We start from the raw sequence: 18,183 nt of genomic DNA on the forward strand, positions 1-18,183 counted from the left end.
GAAATTGTGTATGAAATCCTAATCCTGGCCTAACCTATAGTAGCTATTGTGAATTAAGTTCTTTTTGCAACAAAAATTTGAGAGATGTTGTGTCTGTTTTAAAGACACTTAGAAAATATGCATATTGTTTGTATAATTTATATAATAATGTTAAATATATTTAATATTTAAATTAGACAGTTAAAATTCATACAATATATAATGTTGTCAGGTCATAAGCTTAATATTTAAATCTGTAAGATAAATTTGTGTAAGAAATAACAATCCATTTAACTAATTAAATCTTTATGATAAATAACATTGTAGGATCTTAATTTCAAAACTGAAGTTTGGAGGGTACATTTATATACAAAATAATAATGCTTTTAGCTTAACATCTAAATTAGTCAGATACATTTATAGTGTAAATAATAATATGGTAGGGCCTTAAGTTTTTCATTTAGATTAAGCAGGTGCATTTTTGTAATAAATCATATTGTAGGGTCTTAACTTTAACATTTCAGCTTTTAGGTAAATTCATAAAATAGTTTTTCTCTCAAGGAAAAAACTTTGGCTTAATGCTGTTGTTTCTCATGTGCTACATAAATAACAGTGACTTGACATGACCTGACTATATATTATGTGCTTTAATCAAGCTAGGTTAAACCTCCAACAGTCCTGAAAGAGACAATAAACACACAAATCACAGCTTTTTGGTACATTTATTAGATTCTTCTTCTTCAATAATTAAATAGTAATATTCAATAGACAACATTTACAGACATAAAATGTTTGCTGAAAGAGTGTCTGCTGTATTTCCTGCACTTATAGCAGAAGAAGTAAATAGAATAGTAATGTCTTATTAAATATAATAAAGCAAAGAACAATTAGGAGCTTGTTCTATAAAATCACAGATAACAAACAGTGTCTCTGCTGATGAGAAAAGATTTCTATCTTTAGGTAAAGTTACCATTTTTAAAAGAGTAACAGAAAATGATAGATTGCTTTGTGTCCAGTGATTACAGCAAAGGTATATGCCAAAGAAAAGGTGATTATAATGATGATAAAGACTGAAAACAAAGAAATGAAATGCACATTGGTTGTTTTTATTCAGGTTTGTTCATGTCTGTTTCAGTGGTTGGCCTTTTTCATTCCGTGACCCATGAGGCAGGCGAACAGCGTCATCACCATCTTGGGGTTCACCTCCACCAAGTCATCAGGCAGAGCGTAGACACGAGCTCCGATCTTACGAGCCAACGAGACGGCATACCTGAGAGGAGAACGGGAAGGAGAGAGGAGTCAGGAGACGATGATAGAGGACCAAATACATAAATGTGGGAAACAATTGTGTCTTTTACTTGGCATTGTTGTGTTTGTCTTCGTCACTCATCCGTTTTTTGTCTCCTTTCCTCACCATCTCCCACCTGACTGAACCGGGAGCGATGATGTCGATGAGGTCAAACACTGGCAGACTAGTGCTGATCAGCTGATCCTGCAGAAACCAAAGAAACAGGGTTTAATGCACATCTACTGAAATAGGGATTGACCGACGTGGGTTTTCCAGGGCCGTTAGTGATGCCGATTATTGGTACTTCAGAAAGGCCGATATCTGGGGCCGATACACATTAAATGTAATGTTTTAACAGCATGTGATAGCAGAGAACCTGTCATTCATAACTAGATGTCTTCATTAATAAGGGTGACTATAACTGAACATGTAAAATAGAAAAAGGAATGATTAAATTAGGACACTCTCCTCTGTTTATGTGAGATTGACTGAAATTGATCATTTTGACGCCTGGAGTTGTCTGCTGTTCTGTTTCCTTAATCTTTCGCTATTCTGTCACCTTAATTGCCCAATAAGGTTCATATCTTAAAGTATTATTAGTTGTTGTTTTCCAATCTCTGTTTCAGGTTAATCTGTGGCTGCCTTCTAACTTAGCCATTAGCTGTTAGTGTAGCCTTAGGCACTGTGAGAGTAGCTAATTTCCTGGTTTGTGGTAACGTCTTTTGTTTTTTGTTGTTATTGCTGCCTGAGAGACCTTTCTGAGATCCCAGAGTGACAACAGACAGACAGAAGAGGCTAAAACAGACCCGAAGTAGCACATTTCTTTAATCAATAATCTGTCAATTAAATTCACAGATATTGATAATCTGGAAAATACCAAATATCGGCCATGATAATCAGCCAGGCCGATAATTGGTCTATGTCTGTAGTGAAGTCTTCTCTTTTTACATCCACTTCTAAACACACACCTTGAAGCCGCTGATCTGTGTGTCCTTTCGTTTCTGGCTCAGTGTGGTGTTGACCCAGTTCAGGATGATCTGATCTCCAAGCCTCTCTCCGTCACCCAGATCTGACAAAACCATAACTGTGTACCTGAAAAACAACAAACAGATTCAAGATTAAACAATCCAGATTTCTTCATTTGTCATTTTTCCCTGCATCTGTGTACACAAAAAATGAAATACTGCTCCCCCCAGCATGTGTCAGTACCACAGAAAATAGCTTTGGAGTGTTGTAACAGGTAGCCAAGAGTCAAAGAGACAAAGTAAGGAGACAAAAAACAACCCAACAAATAAACCATGGCTTCATTAAATAAATCTAAACCACTCAAAAAAGACCTAAAAAATATCCGACAGCTCATCTCATCACTCTGGGTGGTGAACACACCTCCTCATTAGCTGCCAGACCAGCGCCAGGGTGTGCATTTGACTCCCCTCATTTATGTTTTCTCCTCCAATTCCAACCAGAGAGAAGTGAGCGACCTCCCTGCCCAGCCTCACCGCATAGTTACAGTTCTCCAGCTAGGACATATGAGGAAAAAGGTTAAGTTTTTTATACGTCTAACATGCTTCTCTTGTGCTCAAAAGCATTGTTTGCATGAAGTACCTTCTTCATATTTTTCCCCAGGATGGGATAAGGAGGATGGTTTACTCTCCTCCAGTCCACAGCCACATTGACCTTTTCGTAAAGCTGCAGAATCACCAAACCATCGCACAAGTCCCTGCAAACAGTACAGAGAAACATGATTGATATTAACATGAAAAGCAGCAGATCAGGAGATGAATTTATTTTGATAGATAGATAGATAGATAGATAGATAGATAGATAGATAGATAGATAGATAGATAGATAGATAGATAGATAGATAGATAGATAGATAGATAGATAGATAGATAGATAGATAGATAGATAGATAGATAGATAGATAGATAGATAGATAGATAGATGTTAAATACACCTAATGTAATCTAATATATAATATCTAATATAAAAACTGTGAAATAAAATGTGATACTGGAGTGAATCTGTCTTGCCTACCAAACACTACAGCTTTTCAGTGACAGAAGATACAAAGCAGCCCTAGAGCATCACTGAGTCACCATCATGCTTCACTGCAGGCAGCATTCTTTTCAGCATATGTCTCATTCCTCCTCCTCCAGATATACCGCTCATCAATAGGCCCAAAAAGTTCCAGTTTTGTTTCATCGCTCCAAAACAGAATCTTAAAACTTATGTGGCTTTTTTTTATAATGGTTTTGAGCATACTGGAGGTGACTTTTCTTGTGATTTTAGGTCAGTAGTGTTGTATGTCTTGGAGTTAGGGCATGGAGACCTTCAGCGTTTAGAGTGCACCTTACTGTAGACACTGAAACCTCAGTGCCTGCTGCCACCACGTCTTGCTGCAGATCTTCTGCAGTCACTAGAGGGTTTTTGGCCACCTATGCTTCCAACAGTGTATCTAGGAACATTCAGTGCCTTTGCTATCTTTTTGCATCCTTTTCCTTGTTTGTGCAAGGCAATAATCTCCTCTCTAAACTTTTTGGACAATTCTCTTAACGTAATTATATTTCTAACATGCAATCAAACATCACTGTGAACAAACTCCAAACCAGTCCAGGTATTTGTGTTCCATCTCAAGCACATCTAATGCCACTAATGATGCCCTTGATTAGCGATGTCAGGTGTTCTTGAGACAACTCCCGATTTGCAAATGATGCTCTTATGTGGGATTCTGTTCAGGGGGTTGAATCTTTTTAAGACAGCAGTAGTCATTAATAGTTGCATTTTGTCTTGAATATGGAGAAACCACCTGTAACACTGGTTGTGTTGAGCTATTCAAATTGTTCTTGTTTGAGGTGTTTATCAACAATAGATGAAAGTTTGTACATTTTTCCAGTTAACCTGATTTGAATAATTTAGAGTGCAACTGTATGTATGTACACATTTTGGATTAGGAGGAAATTAAACAAAAAGTAGGAGTAAAAATATGTAAATATAAAACAGAACTGACGTAAGCAAGGCACCAGACTTCATGCTTAATAAAAATGATAGTGACAGTGATAATGTTTACAACCTGTATGTGGCACCTTTTAGAAAGAAAGTGTATAAGTATCATATAAAACCATGAACCTACCGCCTTTATCTCTGTTTGTACTGCCGCTTATGTATGCATAGCTATCATCAGGAATGTTAGGGTTAATCACACTTATGTCTAACTGAGGACATACCTATAAAGATAGTTGACATGTGGAGAGACGCCAAGAGAGTTAATCCAGTTGCGAAACGTTTTCTCTTCTTTGGACTCTGTCGGACAGACACAAAGACGCCATAAGCATAAACACATTTTCCACCAGTTGTTCATGTACAGGTGAGTTCAGCTTTGGCCACATCTGCCACGCCTCGAAACACTCATTTTCTTGGACTTTTTATTGGTATATGACTTGTGTGAGTAGCACTAAATGTGTTTCCTGTATGCTAACATTTGCTGAATGTGTAATGGAGAAGCACTGGAACATGGCAGAGGTTTCTCACCCTCGATTTGGGCCACGTCTATGCCGTTGATGTGACCCGCATGCTGCAGACCAGGATGCATGTTGAACATGTTCGCCACGAAGGCCAAGTTCAGTTTGCTGTTTCCAGAGGTGACGTCTAGAGGAGAAACAAACTGCCTGCACTCCAGTTTGGCCGCCTGCTGTAGCATCAGCTCAGCCCTTCGCTCCAAATTCCTCTCCTTCACATATACACAAACACATAAACAGTACACAGAATGTAAGCTACATATATATATATATATATATATATATATATATATATATATATATATATATAAATCAAGGCTGCTCCATTTAGTTAAGACATATCTGTAGAATAATGACACAAAAGTAAAGAAAATCATTACATTTTGAAGTTCTGTGACTGCATCTTATGTCAAAAATGTCAGTAAATGGTGCACTATTTTCACCTTCACATCTAACATTTTCCACATATCGGTTCCTCATTGTGATCTGAACACTTCATAAAAACAAAGTGACTCACGCTGAGGCCGCTCATATCAATATGGACTCTTCTGAAGCTATACTCTTGATGGATGGCGATCTGGTTCAGCAGGTGGAAGTAGGCCCGCGAGTCCTTCAGTCGCACAGGACGACACACAGTTACACTCATATGTCTTTATTTAATTTATGTATATGTGTGTGTGTTTTCTGCACGGCACCTTGATATCATCACTGAAGTTGTCGATGGTTTCCGTCCCTGCGTTGCGTAGATGATAATTGACCCAGCGGAGCAGCAACTCCTCAGGTGACAGAGACATCAGATGGTCCAGCTCTTCTCCATGTAACAGGAGGTTGATCAGACCTGGAGAAACAGAACTGTTGTTAGTTTATCATTAAAGCATAAGAGATAAAATGGATCAAAAAATTGGACTTCGGCTTTGAAATAGTAAAACTCTTCACTGAAAATAATAGAGTTTAATGTTTGGGGGTAAAAATGGAGAGAAACATGTTGAATTGTGAAGTTGAAGCACACACTGTATGAACTGATGTCCATTAATTAAAAAAACTGCACAATTTTGATTCACATTTAATAAATTTTCAACACTGCTTTTCTTTGCATTTGTTAATTGACTACAAAAACAATTTGAAGACATATCTCTGGATTGAATTTTCAAAATGAAGAATAATTTATTAGCTTGAGCTTAAATGTAATCACAAATACACACATATTAATTTTTTTTTAGTTACAATGCTAAACAGGTTGATACTGATGATGGTGGTGATCCCTTCCATTTATGTTTGAATGTTTCTTATTTAAAATGTGTCTTTTTTTTCTCATTTGTTAATTTGCTGGATTGTCAAAATCCTTCCAAGCAAACTCTAAATTATAGAAATTTTGCCTGAATAATGTAAAATTGAAGCTTTTCCTCACACATTCTGCCACTGTCTCTACATGCTGAAGGATGAGGTTATGCAAGTGAAGAAAGTGCGGTAGACGATCAATAAAATTAAAGCAATAGGATTGTCTATATTATGTGATAAGAATGAGAATAAAAAAATCTTACATCATTACTTTATTATCACTGCTTTATGTTATCTGATGTAAGATGCTGTTAAATCCGAAACATTTGTGCTTTAGTGTTTAAGTGCATGTGCTGATTTCAAATCTTTCCTTATATGGGTAAAGGTGTTAGTATTCCGAGCAGGTGTTGAGTTCCAGTGGACGAATAGGTTAACTATGAAGTTGATGTGTGTGTGCTGACCTTCGTTCTTGCTGATTTTTATATCAGCAAGGAGGCCGACCTTGATAATCTGCCAGAACATTCCGAGCACCAGATGAGGTTTCCCAGCCATCAGGTCCTGGGCGTCAATGTTCACCACCGTGCAGCCGATCGATGAGGCTGAGTTCAATGCTAGGACCAGATTATCCTACAAATGGACATTAATTGATATCAGCATGTTTGTTTTTGATTAAAGTTAGAAAAAGAAGTCAACAGAATTTTCCTTGTTTTAACAGATCAGGAAAATCAAAGACCAAATCCTGGAGCCACCAAATAATAATTAACTTACTAGAAATCAGATGCAGCACTCTAAACTGTAAGAAAATGCAAGAGAAAAATTTTCTTTTTTGACTTTCCCACCAAGTTTGCAATTGTAGATTCACAAGACAAAACAGATTTGAAAAATGCAGAATATGCAGTAAAAAAGTTAATATATTACAGGCTGTTTTTGCAAAGTCCAACATCACTAGACAACTAATCTTTTCAGATCCAGGCATTTACTATCTACAGTATTCCTGTCGTAGCTGACTTCTGATAATATATAGGCCTGGAAAACTTGACCCTTTAACGTCCCCACCAAGAAAAAGGCAATGAAAAAATGATTTCTTTATATTTCTCATTTCCTTGGGACACTAATAACAACAATTTTTTTTTTTTTTGCTAATAGACTTGGCAGTTTTTGAAACGGCACCAATCTGCAAAATTTTTTTTATGTATTTAACCGAGTTAAAGACATTTCTATGCATACATAATTCTTTCTACTTTCAAATATGAATAAATTCTAATAGCCAGTGTATCAAAATTTTTTACAAATACTAATAAAAAAAGAGAAAAACTCAAATAAACGGTATACTATTGCAGAAATAAATTCAAATTGATGATGTGTTTGGTGGTGAAGCAGCACAAATGTTTTTGACCATTAGATCCACTTAATTTCTGATAGTACGGTACGAAGCATTGCTGATTTGCATTCAAGTGCAGGAAAACCATATATTTCTGTCGCTTCCATCGGGACACACCCTTGCCAGAGGTTGCACTGTCCCTGTTTGTCACAGTGAAGTGGCAAATGCCCACAATAGTCGTACCACAAATCTGGTTGTAGCTGTGAGGCTCTTGGGGCATAACGTTTCTATTGATGGCTTGTGTGTTGGGGAGGAAGTTGATTGTTGGCCAGCTTTGGATGTTGGCTTGTTGACTTGGTTCAAACTATGCGCGACTGCTTTTAATTTATTTGTATTATTTTCTATATTGCAGATTAATACTGAAGATTAACACTTTTTTGATTGCAACATAATTCCATGTGTATTCTTTTATAGTTTTGATGTCTTCAGTATTAATCTACAATGTACAAAATAGTTAAATAAAACCATTGAATAAGAAGGTGTGTCCAAACTTTTGACTGGTAGTGTAGGTGTTGTGAGTTTAATAAACATATGAAAATCTGCTGGTTGCATGGTGGAGCAGCTGGTCACATTGAGCCTTTTTTTTTGTGGAGTTTGCATGTTCTTCCCGTGCAAGTGTGATTTCTCTGGCTCCCTCCCGACGTCCAAAGACATATATTTTAGGTTAAAGATGGTTTTTCAATTGGCTATAGATGTGAGTGTAAACATGCTCCAACCTGCTGCGACCCTCTAAAGGACAAAGCTCATATCGCTAATGGGTGGATGGAAAATCTGCTACTCACTCTCATCGTGAAGGTGGTAAGCTTCTTAGTGTTGATGACTCTTTCGTCGATTGTGTCGGGTTGGGAGATGTTGATCATTTTACTGGAAAGGGAACAAGAGGTGCAAACTGATTTAATGACAGAAGTGCCCGATCACCATCAGGAAGTACAATGCCTAAATCCATTTGAGCATGGAGGATAAGTGAACCATTATAGAACTACAATAAAATGGGATCACGCCATTTCTGCTTTAACCTTTGTTACCACATAAAAAAAAAACTGTCAGCCTTAATGTGTTAGATGTTTGCTTGAATCAGTCAAAAAAAAGTCACATTTAAATGCACTTGATGTTCTAGTTGCTCTTGTGTGAAGTGAAAACAAGCATATATGCACTTTTTCTTGATTGTTTGAGCGTCTCTCTGTGTGTGTGTGCGTGCGTGCGTGTGTGCGTGTGTGTGTGAGTGTGTGTGTGTGTGTGCGTGTGTGCGTGTGTGTGTGTGAGTGTGTGTCGTACCATAGCAGGATGCCGTCGCGGACTGAGGTGAAGAGGCTGTCATTGTCGGGGTTCATTGGCAGCAGATGTTGGCAGTCTGTGTCTTTTGCCAAAGCTTTGTTGATCCACCTCACAAAAGCCACTTTCTCCTCATCTAAACACACATAAAGACGCATCCAAGCTGACACCATTAACCGAAAACTTCTTGTATGAAGAAATATTTTATAATGTTACAGCTGTATTTTATTATTTGTCATTCAGAATCTGTATTATGCTCCATTTATTTGCATCGTCAGAAGAATTACAGTTGTTAACAAATGCATTATCAAACACAACTATATTATAGTTTGTTGTGGAGTATTTATTAAATGTGAACTTTTATACTAAACAGGATGATTTAAGGAATTATTGTGTTCTAAAATTAATATGCTTTGAGGACATTTTTATTAGCATAATATGCGCAAAATGAAATTGCTTCATTTATTATAACATTTATCTGATCACCAACTTGTCCCAGTTTAGCCCTCCGTTTATTCAAACAACTAAACATCCTTTCTTCCATAATTTTATTATGGCATTTCCAAAATAGTTAAATACAATGAATTATTCCAGCTAAACACTAAAAAAAAGCTTTACTAATTTTACAAATTGCAAATTCGGTATATTTTCAGTTTTAATAATCTGTGTTCCATTAGATTCTGTGACTTTCACCTTTCAACTGCTGTATATTTCCTTGCATTCTGTATTTTTATAGGTTTTGGTGAAAATGATGCCAATAAAGTATTTAGAGAAAGTCACATCTTTTAATTGTGGTTGATTGACAGCGATGACTCTCCATATTTAGTTTCAGTTTCAACATGGAGATGAAAATACTCTCAAAAATATGAAATATGTGAGTCTATTTCAATTTTATATTGGTACCATGGCTTTTTTTTCCTCATAAGATGTTTTTGGACATAATTTGGGTTTCTTAGACAGTTGATAGTGAACAGGGAGAAAGGAAATATGGGGCTGGAATTGAACCAGAGATGTTGCAAATATGCAAAATGCACTGTATCCATAGATTGTATGATTGCACTCATTCAGTTCTTTGGGCGATCCAACAACAACTATCAACATAGCTTGTAATATAGTATGAAAACAACAATAAAGCTGGAAATCCAATGCAGATAACTGAGAGTAGTTACAGAATATAGTGTCACGTCTAGGGAAAATTGGCATCACTTGGGGAAAAAACTCAATATTTTGTTCATCCAGATGCTTCAATGACTCTCTAAGGTTTCCTAAAAACACTTCTACAACATTGATAAGTGTTTTGGGGGCTTTTCAAGACCACAAGGCATTTATTTTTTAGAAAAGCAGATGCATAGATGTGTCACAAAGTGGAATTAATCATCACATTATGCACACTCTCTCTCACCAGCATAGGAGTGCTGCGTTCCCTCGCTGGAGATCCTTGACAGTCCTCCAAAGGAGCGGATCCCATCTCTCCTGGTGATGCTTTTCCTAAACGTCTCACTGAACTTTTTGCTCTTCAGCTCTTGATAGATCTGAACACAAACAGGTTGTGTTACTCCATGTGTGCGTGTTTGGATGGGGTTAAGTTTGTGCATTTATCTCAACTTACTGCGACAAATTCCTCGAAGCTGATCTTCTCGTCTTTGTTCGTGTCTCCGGCGATAAAGGTCTCGATGATCTCTCTCACCTGGTAGCCCGGCAGGTGAAAGCTGGCCTCTCTGAACAGCTCGTGAAGCTCAAAGTCACTCACGTAGCCGCTGTTATCGATGTCTGGACCCAGACACACAAAGAAATGCACACACATATATAGTAAGTCTGCTTGTCTCACCAATGTTACATTGATTAGGATAATGTTTGCTGGTGAATACAGCCCATATGATGGAACAAAGAACAAATAAAAGCCTTTTTATCATATAGAGAGAAGAGTCTTGCTTTGGAGGCCAGAATTTCTTTTTTGAAAGAGCTGATCTTTTTTACACCAAGATATACAATCAGTCATTATCAATATATTATTGGAAACTTTTTTTTCCTACATATGTTCAGCTATATTCTTTCCTGTGGACAAACTCCCAGTTTTTGCATGTTTAGACCTCTATGTCAGAGGTTTCCATGTTTATTTTGGCTTCTGACCTAAAACAAGTCAACATCTTTTTCTTTTCATAAGCTATTGTAGTGGTAATCATCTGTGATTTTTGTTTTATCAAACTTTTCATTGTAAGGATGTCTTTAACAGGCTCAAAGGTACGACTGTATCCAATATTTCACATGAATAATCAGTCACACTTTACTTTACGATACATTAACAATACATAGGAAGTTTGTATCAAATTAGACAGAAATTTGAAATTCCTTATTAAACAAACACAAATGGTCAGCAAATGCTTGGAGAACCCAAAAACAAAGCTACACTAGATGTAAAATGTATTATACCTAGACTCTATTGTACCTGCAGGAAATCCTAATACATCACTAGATTTTATAATACCGTAGTGTAATTAGATATTAAATACAGCGTCATATCAGATCTAAAATATGAGTCACACTGTACAAATTAAGGCGACCATTAGACACCACATTTACTGCAAACACATGCCGATAAAAGCGTTATTAGATAACACTGACTGTAATTAGATAAATGCAATGCAATATTAGGCTACTGTCTTTGTAGCAGTCCAAATAAACACTGAGGATTTTACATTTATTTGGCTTTTATAAAACATAGTTCCACTTTCTTAAAGGGTCAACAGGAGGGCTTTTTAAGAAACTGCACCATAAACAACAATTAGATTCATCTCAGACCTACCAAATACTCTCTTAATATACTAGTTTAGAACCAAACACCTGCAAATTTTAATTAGAATCCTATAAATTTGAGCTGTATATTGTGATATTTTTTGTAGCAAAACATTAGTGCAGAAACAGAAAAACGGTACCCATATACATTACAATTCTCTATATGTTAAACATAAACACAATAGAAGGTCACCAGAATACATGTCATATGATTAAAATCTCAACTTTTCTGCATATGCCATCAAATAAACATGTTCCTTCATGCATAATTCCATGCTAGTTCTTTCATTGTACTGTGAAATAAAGTCCTACAGGTGATTTTAAACTCTACAATATCTCAGTTTTATGCATTTTCCCTGTTTTTCATTTGTACATTGCATTTCTCAATCATGCAGTACCATACAGGTCATATCTATTTTATACAGCTCGCTGTTATCAGCATCTTTTTGTAATTATGCTGATAAAATCTGGCGATGTTTCAATGTGAAAATACGTCGCGCACACAAAAGAACATACACTCAACAACCCCCAGGCAATAAAAATCACTTATATAAGAGTCATCCTTTATGGCCGGTAGTAAAACTCTTACTTGGTCAGAATCCCTGTCAATACAATTGTACTCTGTGTGTGTGTGTGTGTGTGTGTGTGTGTGTGTGTGTGTGTGTGTGTGTGTGTGTTTGTGTGTGCGTGTGTGTGTGTAACTCACCAATCTTATTAAAGGCCTCTCTCAGGTCTTCCAGGTCCTCTCGGGAAATCTGTGTGACGTGACCCTCCATAGTAGCTTCTGCTTACCTGAAACAATCAAACAAACATGTACATACACATGTAAGCTCAGCTTTCAATATGGTTGCAAAGTTAAATCAGCACATGAACGTTTTTACACATTTTTGCTGTAGATGTGGAGTCTTAAAATGGGTAAACCTGTTAAAAAATTACCTAATTTTGACAGGATAAAAGAGACTAAGGCAGAAAAATAGGTTTTCCCTTGAACTGACATCTCTTTAATCTGCACCAGCTCACATACTCACACATAGATACATGTACATGAAAACACCTTAGAAATTCCTCATAAACACACAAGGCTTTAGAATTTTAAATTAAAACATCCTGTTGGTTATTCGCTTTAGTAAATTACAACAAAAGAAATAAAAGTACCTTCATAAGAGTCTGTATGTCCCGTCAGTTTCGTCCACAACAGTGCAGATCCCTCAGGCCTTGCTACTGGAGTCGAGTCTACCACAGGTTCAGACTGGGGACTGGAGCCTGAAGTGGCTGGAGAGCTGATTATCTCTTCTAGGAGGAGTCTCTCTGTAGAGGCACACCGTGGACCTTTGTCCTGCCTGGACCCTGGGACGAGCGTAATCTGACAGTTAACATTTAACACCTCAGCTGTGTCATCATGTTATTGTCAATCGAGGGAGGTTCATACGTTTATGCCATCTGGGCAACTGGTTTGCAGACAAGACACATATTTACCTTATAAGGCATCCAACTAGAGACGTGGAGAAAATGAGCACTACAGTGGTTTTACAAGATATGCTGTTTGGACAACAGACAGGAATGATAGAAAGATAAGACTAAGTGACAGAAGAATTAACATTGGCAGTCAAATCATCATCATACAGGCCTAAAATAAGCGTTCATCCTCTTTGGAAGTTTTCCTCTTTTATGGCTTTTTCACATTGAATCATGTTCACTGTTTGACAAGAACTTACAAAAAAAAAAAGACGCTTCAATATCAACGTGAAAACTGATTTCTACTAAGTAATGTCAATTTATTAAAAATATAGGTTATAGAATAAGTGAATGCAAGTGTTCCTCCCTTCAAGTCAGCCTTTAGTAGAAGCACCTTTGGCCACAATTACAGCCTTAAGCCTGTGTAAATAGCTCTCCAGGCACTATACTTTTAGACTTTTCTTCTTTGTAAAACTGCTCAAACTCTGTCTGGTCACACGGACATCATAAGTGAACAGCACTTTTCAAGTTCATCCACAAATTCTCAGTTAGACTGAGCTCAGCCACTCCAGAACATTCACCTAGTTGTCTTTAAACCATTTCTATGCAGCTTTATACTTCAAGTCATTATCCTGCTGAAAGACAAATCATTTTCCAAATTGCAGTTCCTGAACAGACTGCATCAGGTTGTCCTCTTGAATTTTCCAGTACGTTGCTGCATTTATCTTACCTTCTACCTTTACAAGCTTTCCAGGGCCTGCTGTTGAAAAGCATTCTCACATCATGATGCTGCCACCACCATGCTTAAAGGTAGGCATGGTGTGTTTGGGATGATGTGCAGTGTTTGGTGTCCACCAAAAATAGTATCTAGCATTGTTAAAAAGCTCAGTTTTGGTCTGATCAGATGAGCGAACCTCAGATGAACTCTAGTTGAGAGTTATTGTGAGTTTTTTTCAACAGTGGCTTTCTTTTTGCCACTCTCCTGTAAAGGTTTGACTGGTGAAGAACAGTCCGTCCCATCTCATTCCATTGCTTATAACTTAGATAGAATATCCCTCATATCTGTCTGTTAAATCTGAAACCGCCACCAGGAGACAGTTACTGCAGCACAGCATGAAGACTGGAAGCAAGAAGAAACATCTAGTCTAGCTGTGTCCAGGAAATATCTGGAAATTTGTAGGCACTACAGGAACAGATTGTGTTGTCTTTGTACAGTCATCTTCCTGCTTCCAGTCTCAAAGTTATGTAATCTTCTGAAGCGTCAAATTCATCGATCGGATCAGAATGATATCAAATTTCTCCAATTAACTCTTATGTCCATTTTCGTAAAATATAGTCTTTTTGTGGTACAGTTTTCTTTCTTTCTTTTTTAAGCTACACAGACCTTGAGGTTCCTATGAGATGACAGCTGCTATAAAATCATTATACAGTAATTACGCAGCAATATATCTGTTATGTAAAGTTTGCTTTACTTCTGCAACCAAGCTACAGGTAATCCAGACCGCCTGTGGAAACTGTACCGAACTGAGCAGGAGTGTATTTTACTGTTCATTAATTCAATTTAAATTGCATAACACTGATGTGTTATATCTTCAAAAGTCACTTTAAAGCAGCTATTATAATTCATAAATATAAAAGTGATAGCCAAAGATATTATAATACATTTTCTAAGCCTAAGTATCGTCCCACTTGTTGCATTTAGCATTTTTCTTCAAGGGATTGTGCTAACGTTTTTCATTTTTGTCAAACATGTTTAAATCATGAGGCTGTGTTTGTCTGCACAGCGTGTCTCACTGCTACACAATGAATGTAACCTGAGGCATGAAGACAACTGCATCATTTAGATGAAACTGCACCACCTGACAACAACATCAGCACTCTACCGCAATGCTTAAAGTTTGAGTATCACAATGAAAGCAATCTGTGCATTTTTTATTTTGTTGTTTTATAAATCTTAAGATAATTGTTCCTAAATCTGTGATGTAAGACCTGTTTGTGTGAGTCATTAAACTTATAGATAACATATTTCTGCAGCCATTAAAGTTAATTGTACACTGTGCAGTAAATTCCATCTGTGTTTGAGAATGGCACAGTAAAATTGTTAGAAAATAACAAAAATAAGGAGCTTACGTTTAGTCCCAGGCAGGCTGAAGGGTTTAGATTCTGAAGCAGGGCCAGTACAGAGTAGAAAATCAGCTTGTTGAGGGCTAATTTAACACCCCTTTCTTTCTTATTCTCCTTTCCAACCCCTCCTTTTCACGTCTTTCTTTTAGCATTAACCCTTTTCCTTCTGTCCTTGCCCTTTCTTTTCTCTGTGTTTACCCGTCACCCTGTCCTCTCATCTCTGCTGCTGCTGAAAAAGACTTTCTCCAGTGTCATCATCAGCCAGAACCAAGACACAAGTCAGTGCAAAATGTCCCCTTCTTGACACAGGCAAACATTCTAAAGATATTGTTCAGTAAAAAGTCATCTTAATTTTCCATCCCAGATCAAGGACTCCATCTTTCTGCCTCCCCTTCAGGTCTTTTCTTTCCCAGACACCTGATCAGTTTCACTCTGTTACTCTGAGGTGCTCTCCGGTTACCGCCTCCTCCTAATCGCTGGTCTCCAGTAAAACGCTCCACCTTCAGCTTGTTGAGGTCCTGAGCTGCACTTCTGGTTGTGAACTCTGAGCCAGGATCAGTTGTTGGTGTAAAACTGTAACAGCCTGCCAAAGACTTTCTCATAAGCCTCCTACATTATTCACTGCCCTTAAGAGCACATGCGCAGGAGAGTGAATAGAGTCTAAACCACGCAGACATAAGCTCACATCCACACCCAAATAGTCTAAATTTGTATACATGATACTGTTTTTTTCCACTTATTGTGAAATTCCTTGTGTTTTTGGGCATTTAGCATGATAACTTTAAAGTACAGACAATTTTCACACATGGCTTGACAAGTTATAATAACAAAAAATAAATAAATTCAGATGCTTATAGACTAAATGTCAGAAATACTGTAAGAAAGAGTCCAGAAATGTCAAATTAATGTTTTTCTGGATCCATTTGCCATCATTTCTGGTGGACCTAAACAGTTAGCTAATATTTTAAAAAGATTCCTTCAAAACCTTCTAAAATGCTGGCTGTGAAGTAGAGTTGCAAGGAATCATTGCTGCGTTGTCAACTACTAAATTTGTCATCAACTACGTTGATAATTGCTTAATAGGTTGGAGCATTTTTTTTTAAAAGAAAAAGTAAACATTTTCTGATTCCAGATTGTGACGTGAACGTTTTCTCGTTTTTTGACTCCTCTGTGACAGCAAACTAAACATCTGAACAAAAAAATACATTAAAAGATGTCATCGACTGTGGGAAATCAGCATCATGAACCAAAAAACTTGCAATCTACAGATTAATCAACAGTGTTAAACATTAATCCTGCAAGCCATATTGCGAAGAGATCTCTTTCAAAAGTAAGACTTGTTTTAAAGGAGAAATTATGTGTTGTTCTCTTATAAATCCTCTAACAAATGAAAAGTTAAGTGCTTGGAACTACCAGTAGCTTAATATACCTAAGCTGGCAAACTTTGATAGATGGTTTAATTAAAAATAACAAGCCAATTAGCTGACTTAACTATTCTTGCTACTGCTAAATTACATTTTTGCACGATGGTTTTTCCATAGTTGTATCTTGTGCTTGGAGAAACTCCTGCTTGGAAAAAATAAATTGTCAAAATACACAGTTCCTGCAGCAAAAAAGCATCATTAAGCTCAGAATAGTACAAGCAGATTTGTGGCTGCAACGGTTTGATATAGTCTTTTAAAGTATTAAAATGTTCCCTGCTTCTGCCACTGTAGCTGCAGCTTAACAAGGAAACATTGTCTGGGAAAACATGTAATTTCATACTAAAAACAATCTAACTTGGGAAGATACCCACATAAGGTCACTAATTCAGATTTATGAGCCTCATTAGCATCATTAGAATGCATTTCTGCACCAACTGTGGATTTTGAGCCTCATCTTACACTGTATTTGCATTCAGAAGGGTACTGATCACAAGATATACAGAGAAAAGAAATTACTACTTTGACAAATGCGTATTTAAATGTATGCACTGTAATGAAAGTGGTCTTACTTTTTGATTTACTGTAGTAATATCTACATTAAAATTATTCAGATTCCATCTCCACATCCTCCTGCAGGTTCATGTTTGTTTGTCTGAACCTTTGACCTCTCATTCAGCTGTAATGTGGCCACAGGACCACACTGAGGCGCTGCTGACTCAATCTGACACCAGAGCTGCTCAGCTGTTGGAGAACAGAGGAGCTCCCTGTTAGAAAAGTAGATCAGTTTAGCGAAGGTCATTTCTGACAAGAGAGTGTTGAAGACTTGTTCAACAGAAACTCCAGATTCTGTGAGCTACCAAATACCTGGAATTCCCACAGAGAATGATTTTAGATGTGTCTTTTTAAACATTTATATGCATTTTATTACACTGTATATTATGCTATGTTTTTACATGATAGATTTTTTCCTCTTCTTTCTTTGCATACAACATATTCTCTATACTGTATACTTTGCTCATAAAAGACATATTTTTCTTTATGTTATGTTACGGTTTAAGATATGTAAGTCTATTTTTGCATACTGATGAGGCCTTCAGTACATTTTATCTATCTATCATCTATCTATCTATCTATCTATCTATCTATCTGTCTATCTGTCTGTCTGTCTGTCTGTCTGTCTGTCTGTCTGTCTGTCTGTCTGTCTGTCTGTCTGTCTGTCTGTCTATCTATCTATCTATCTATCATCTATCTATCTATCTATCTATCTATCTATCTATCTATCTATCTATCTATCTATCTATCTATCTATCTATCTATCTATCTAGCTATCTATCTATCTATCTATCTATCTATCTATCTACCTATCTATCTATCTATTGTCGTAGTTTCTCTTAAACCTCAAGGATGTGTAGATGTTGAAGAAAACGTCCATTGACACTGTTACTTTTATAATATAGTTTATTACTTGAAAAGGACAGCATCTGAACAGGCACCATGGTCTGCCTGTGGAGAGTTTCCCAGCCAATATGAAAATCCCACTTGAACAAAGGGCTGGTGGTCATTTTATACCCTCTGGTAAAGGATAGAATTACAGCATCTGGTTTACAGCCCCACTAAAGAGTGACAACTCCTCAGACAAGACTCCCCTTCTGTGCATTCCTAAGGGTCACA

General features: G+C 36.9%; 1 protein-coding gene across 1 annotated transcript; it reads right to left on the reverse strand.

Annotated features, from left to right (window-relative positions):
* Positions 1–685: 685 nt before the first annotated feature.
* pls1 (plastin 1 (I isoform)) lies at positions 686–12,821 on the reverse strand. The gene is made up of 16 exons (XM_023262503.3): positions 12,665–12,821; positions 12,216–12,301; positions 10,326–10,486; positions 10,119–10,248; positions 8,720–8,852; positions 8,227–8,308; positions 6,525–6,690; positions 5,481–5,623; positions 5,303–5,395; positions 4,799–4,997; positions 4,495–4,570; positions 2,873–2,987; positions 2,654–2,787; positions 2,236–2,359; positions 1,338–1,471; positions 686–1,249 (listed from the first exon to the last, which is right to left on the reverse strand). Exons 2-16 carry the CDS (start codon positions 12,283–12,285, stop codon positions 1,111–1,113), a joined length of 1,899 nt encoding a protein of 632 aa, XP_023118271.2. The 5' UTR covers positions 12,286–12,301; positions 12,665–12,821; the 3' UTR covers positions 686–1,110.
* Between the last annotated feature and the right edge of the window lie 5,362 nt (positions 12,822–18,183).

Source organism: Amphiprion ocellaris, chromosome 20, assembly GCF_022539595.1.
Source record: "Amphiprion ocellaris isolate individual 3 ecotype Okinawa chromosome 20, ASM2253959v1, whole genome shotgun sequence".
NCBI lineage: Eukaryota > Metazoa > Chordata > Actinopteri > Pomacentridae > Amphiprion > Amphiprion ocellaris.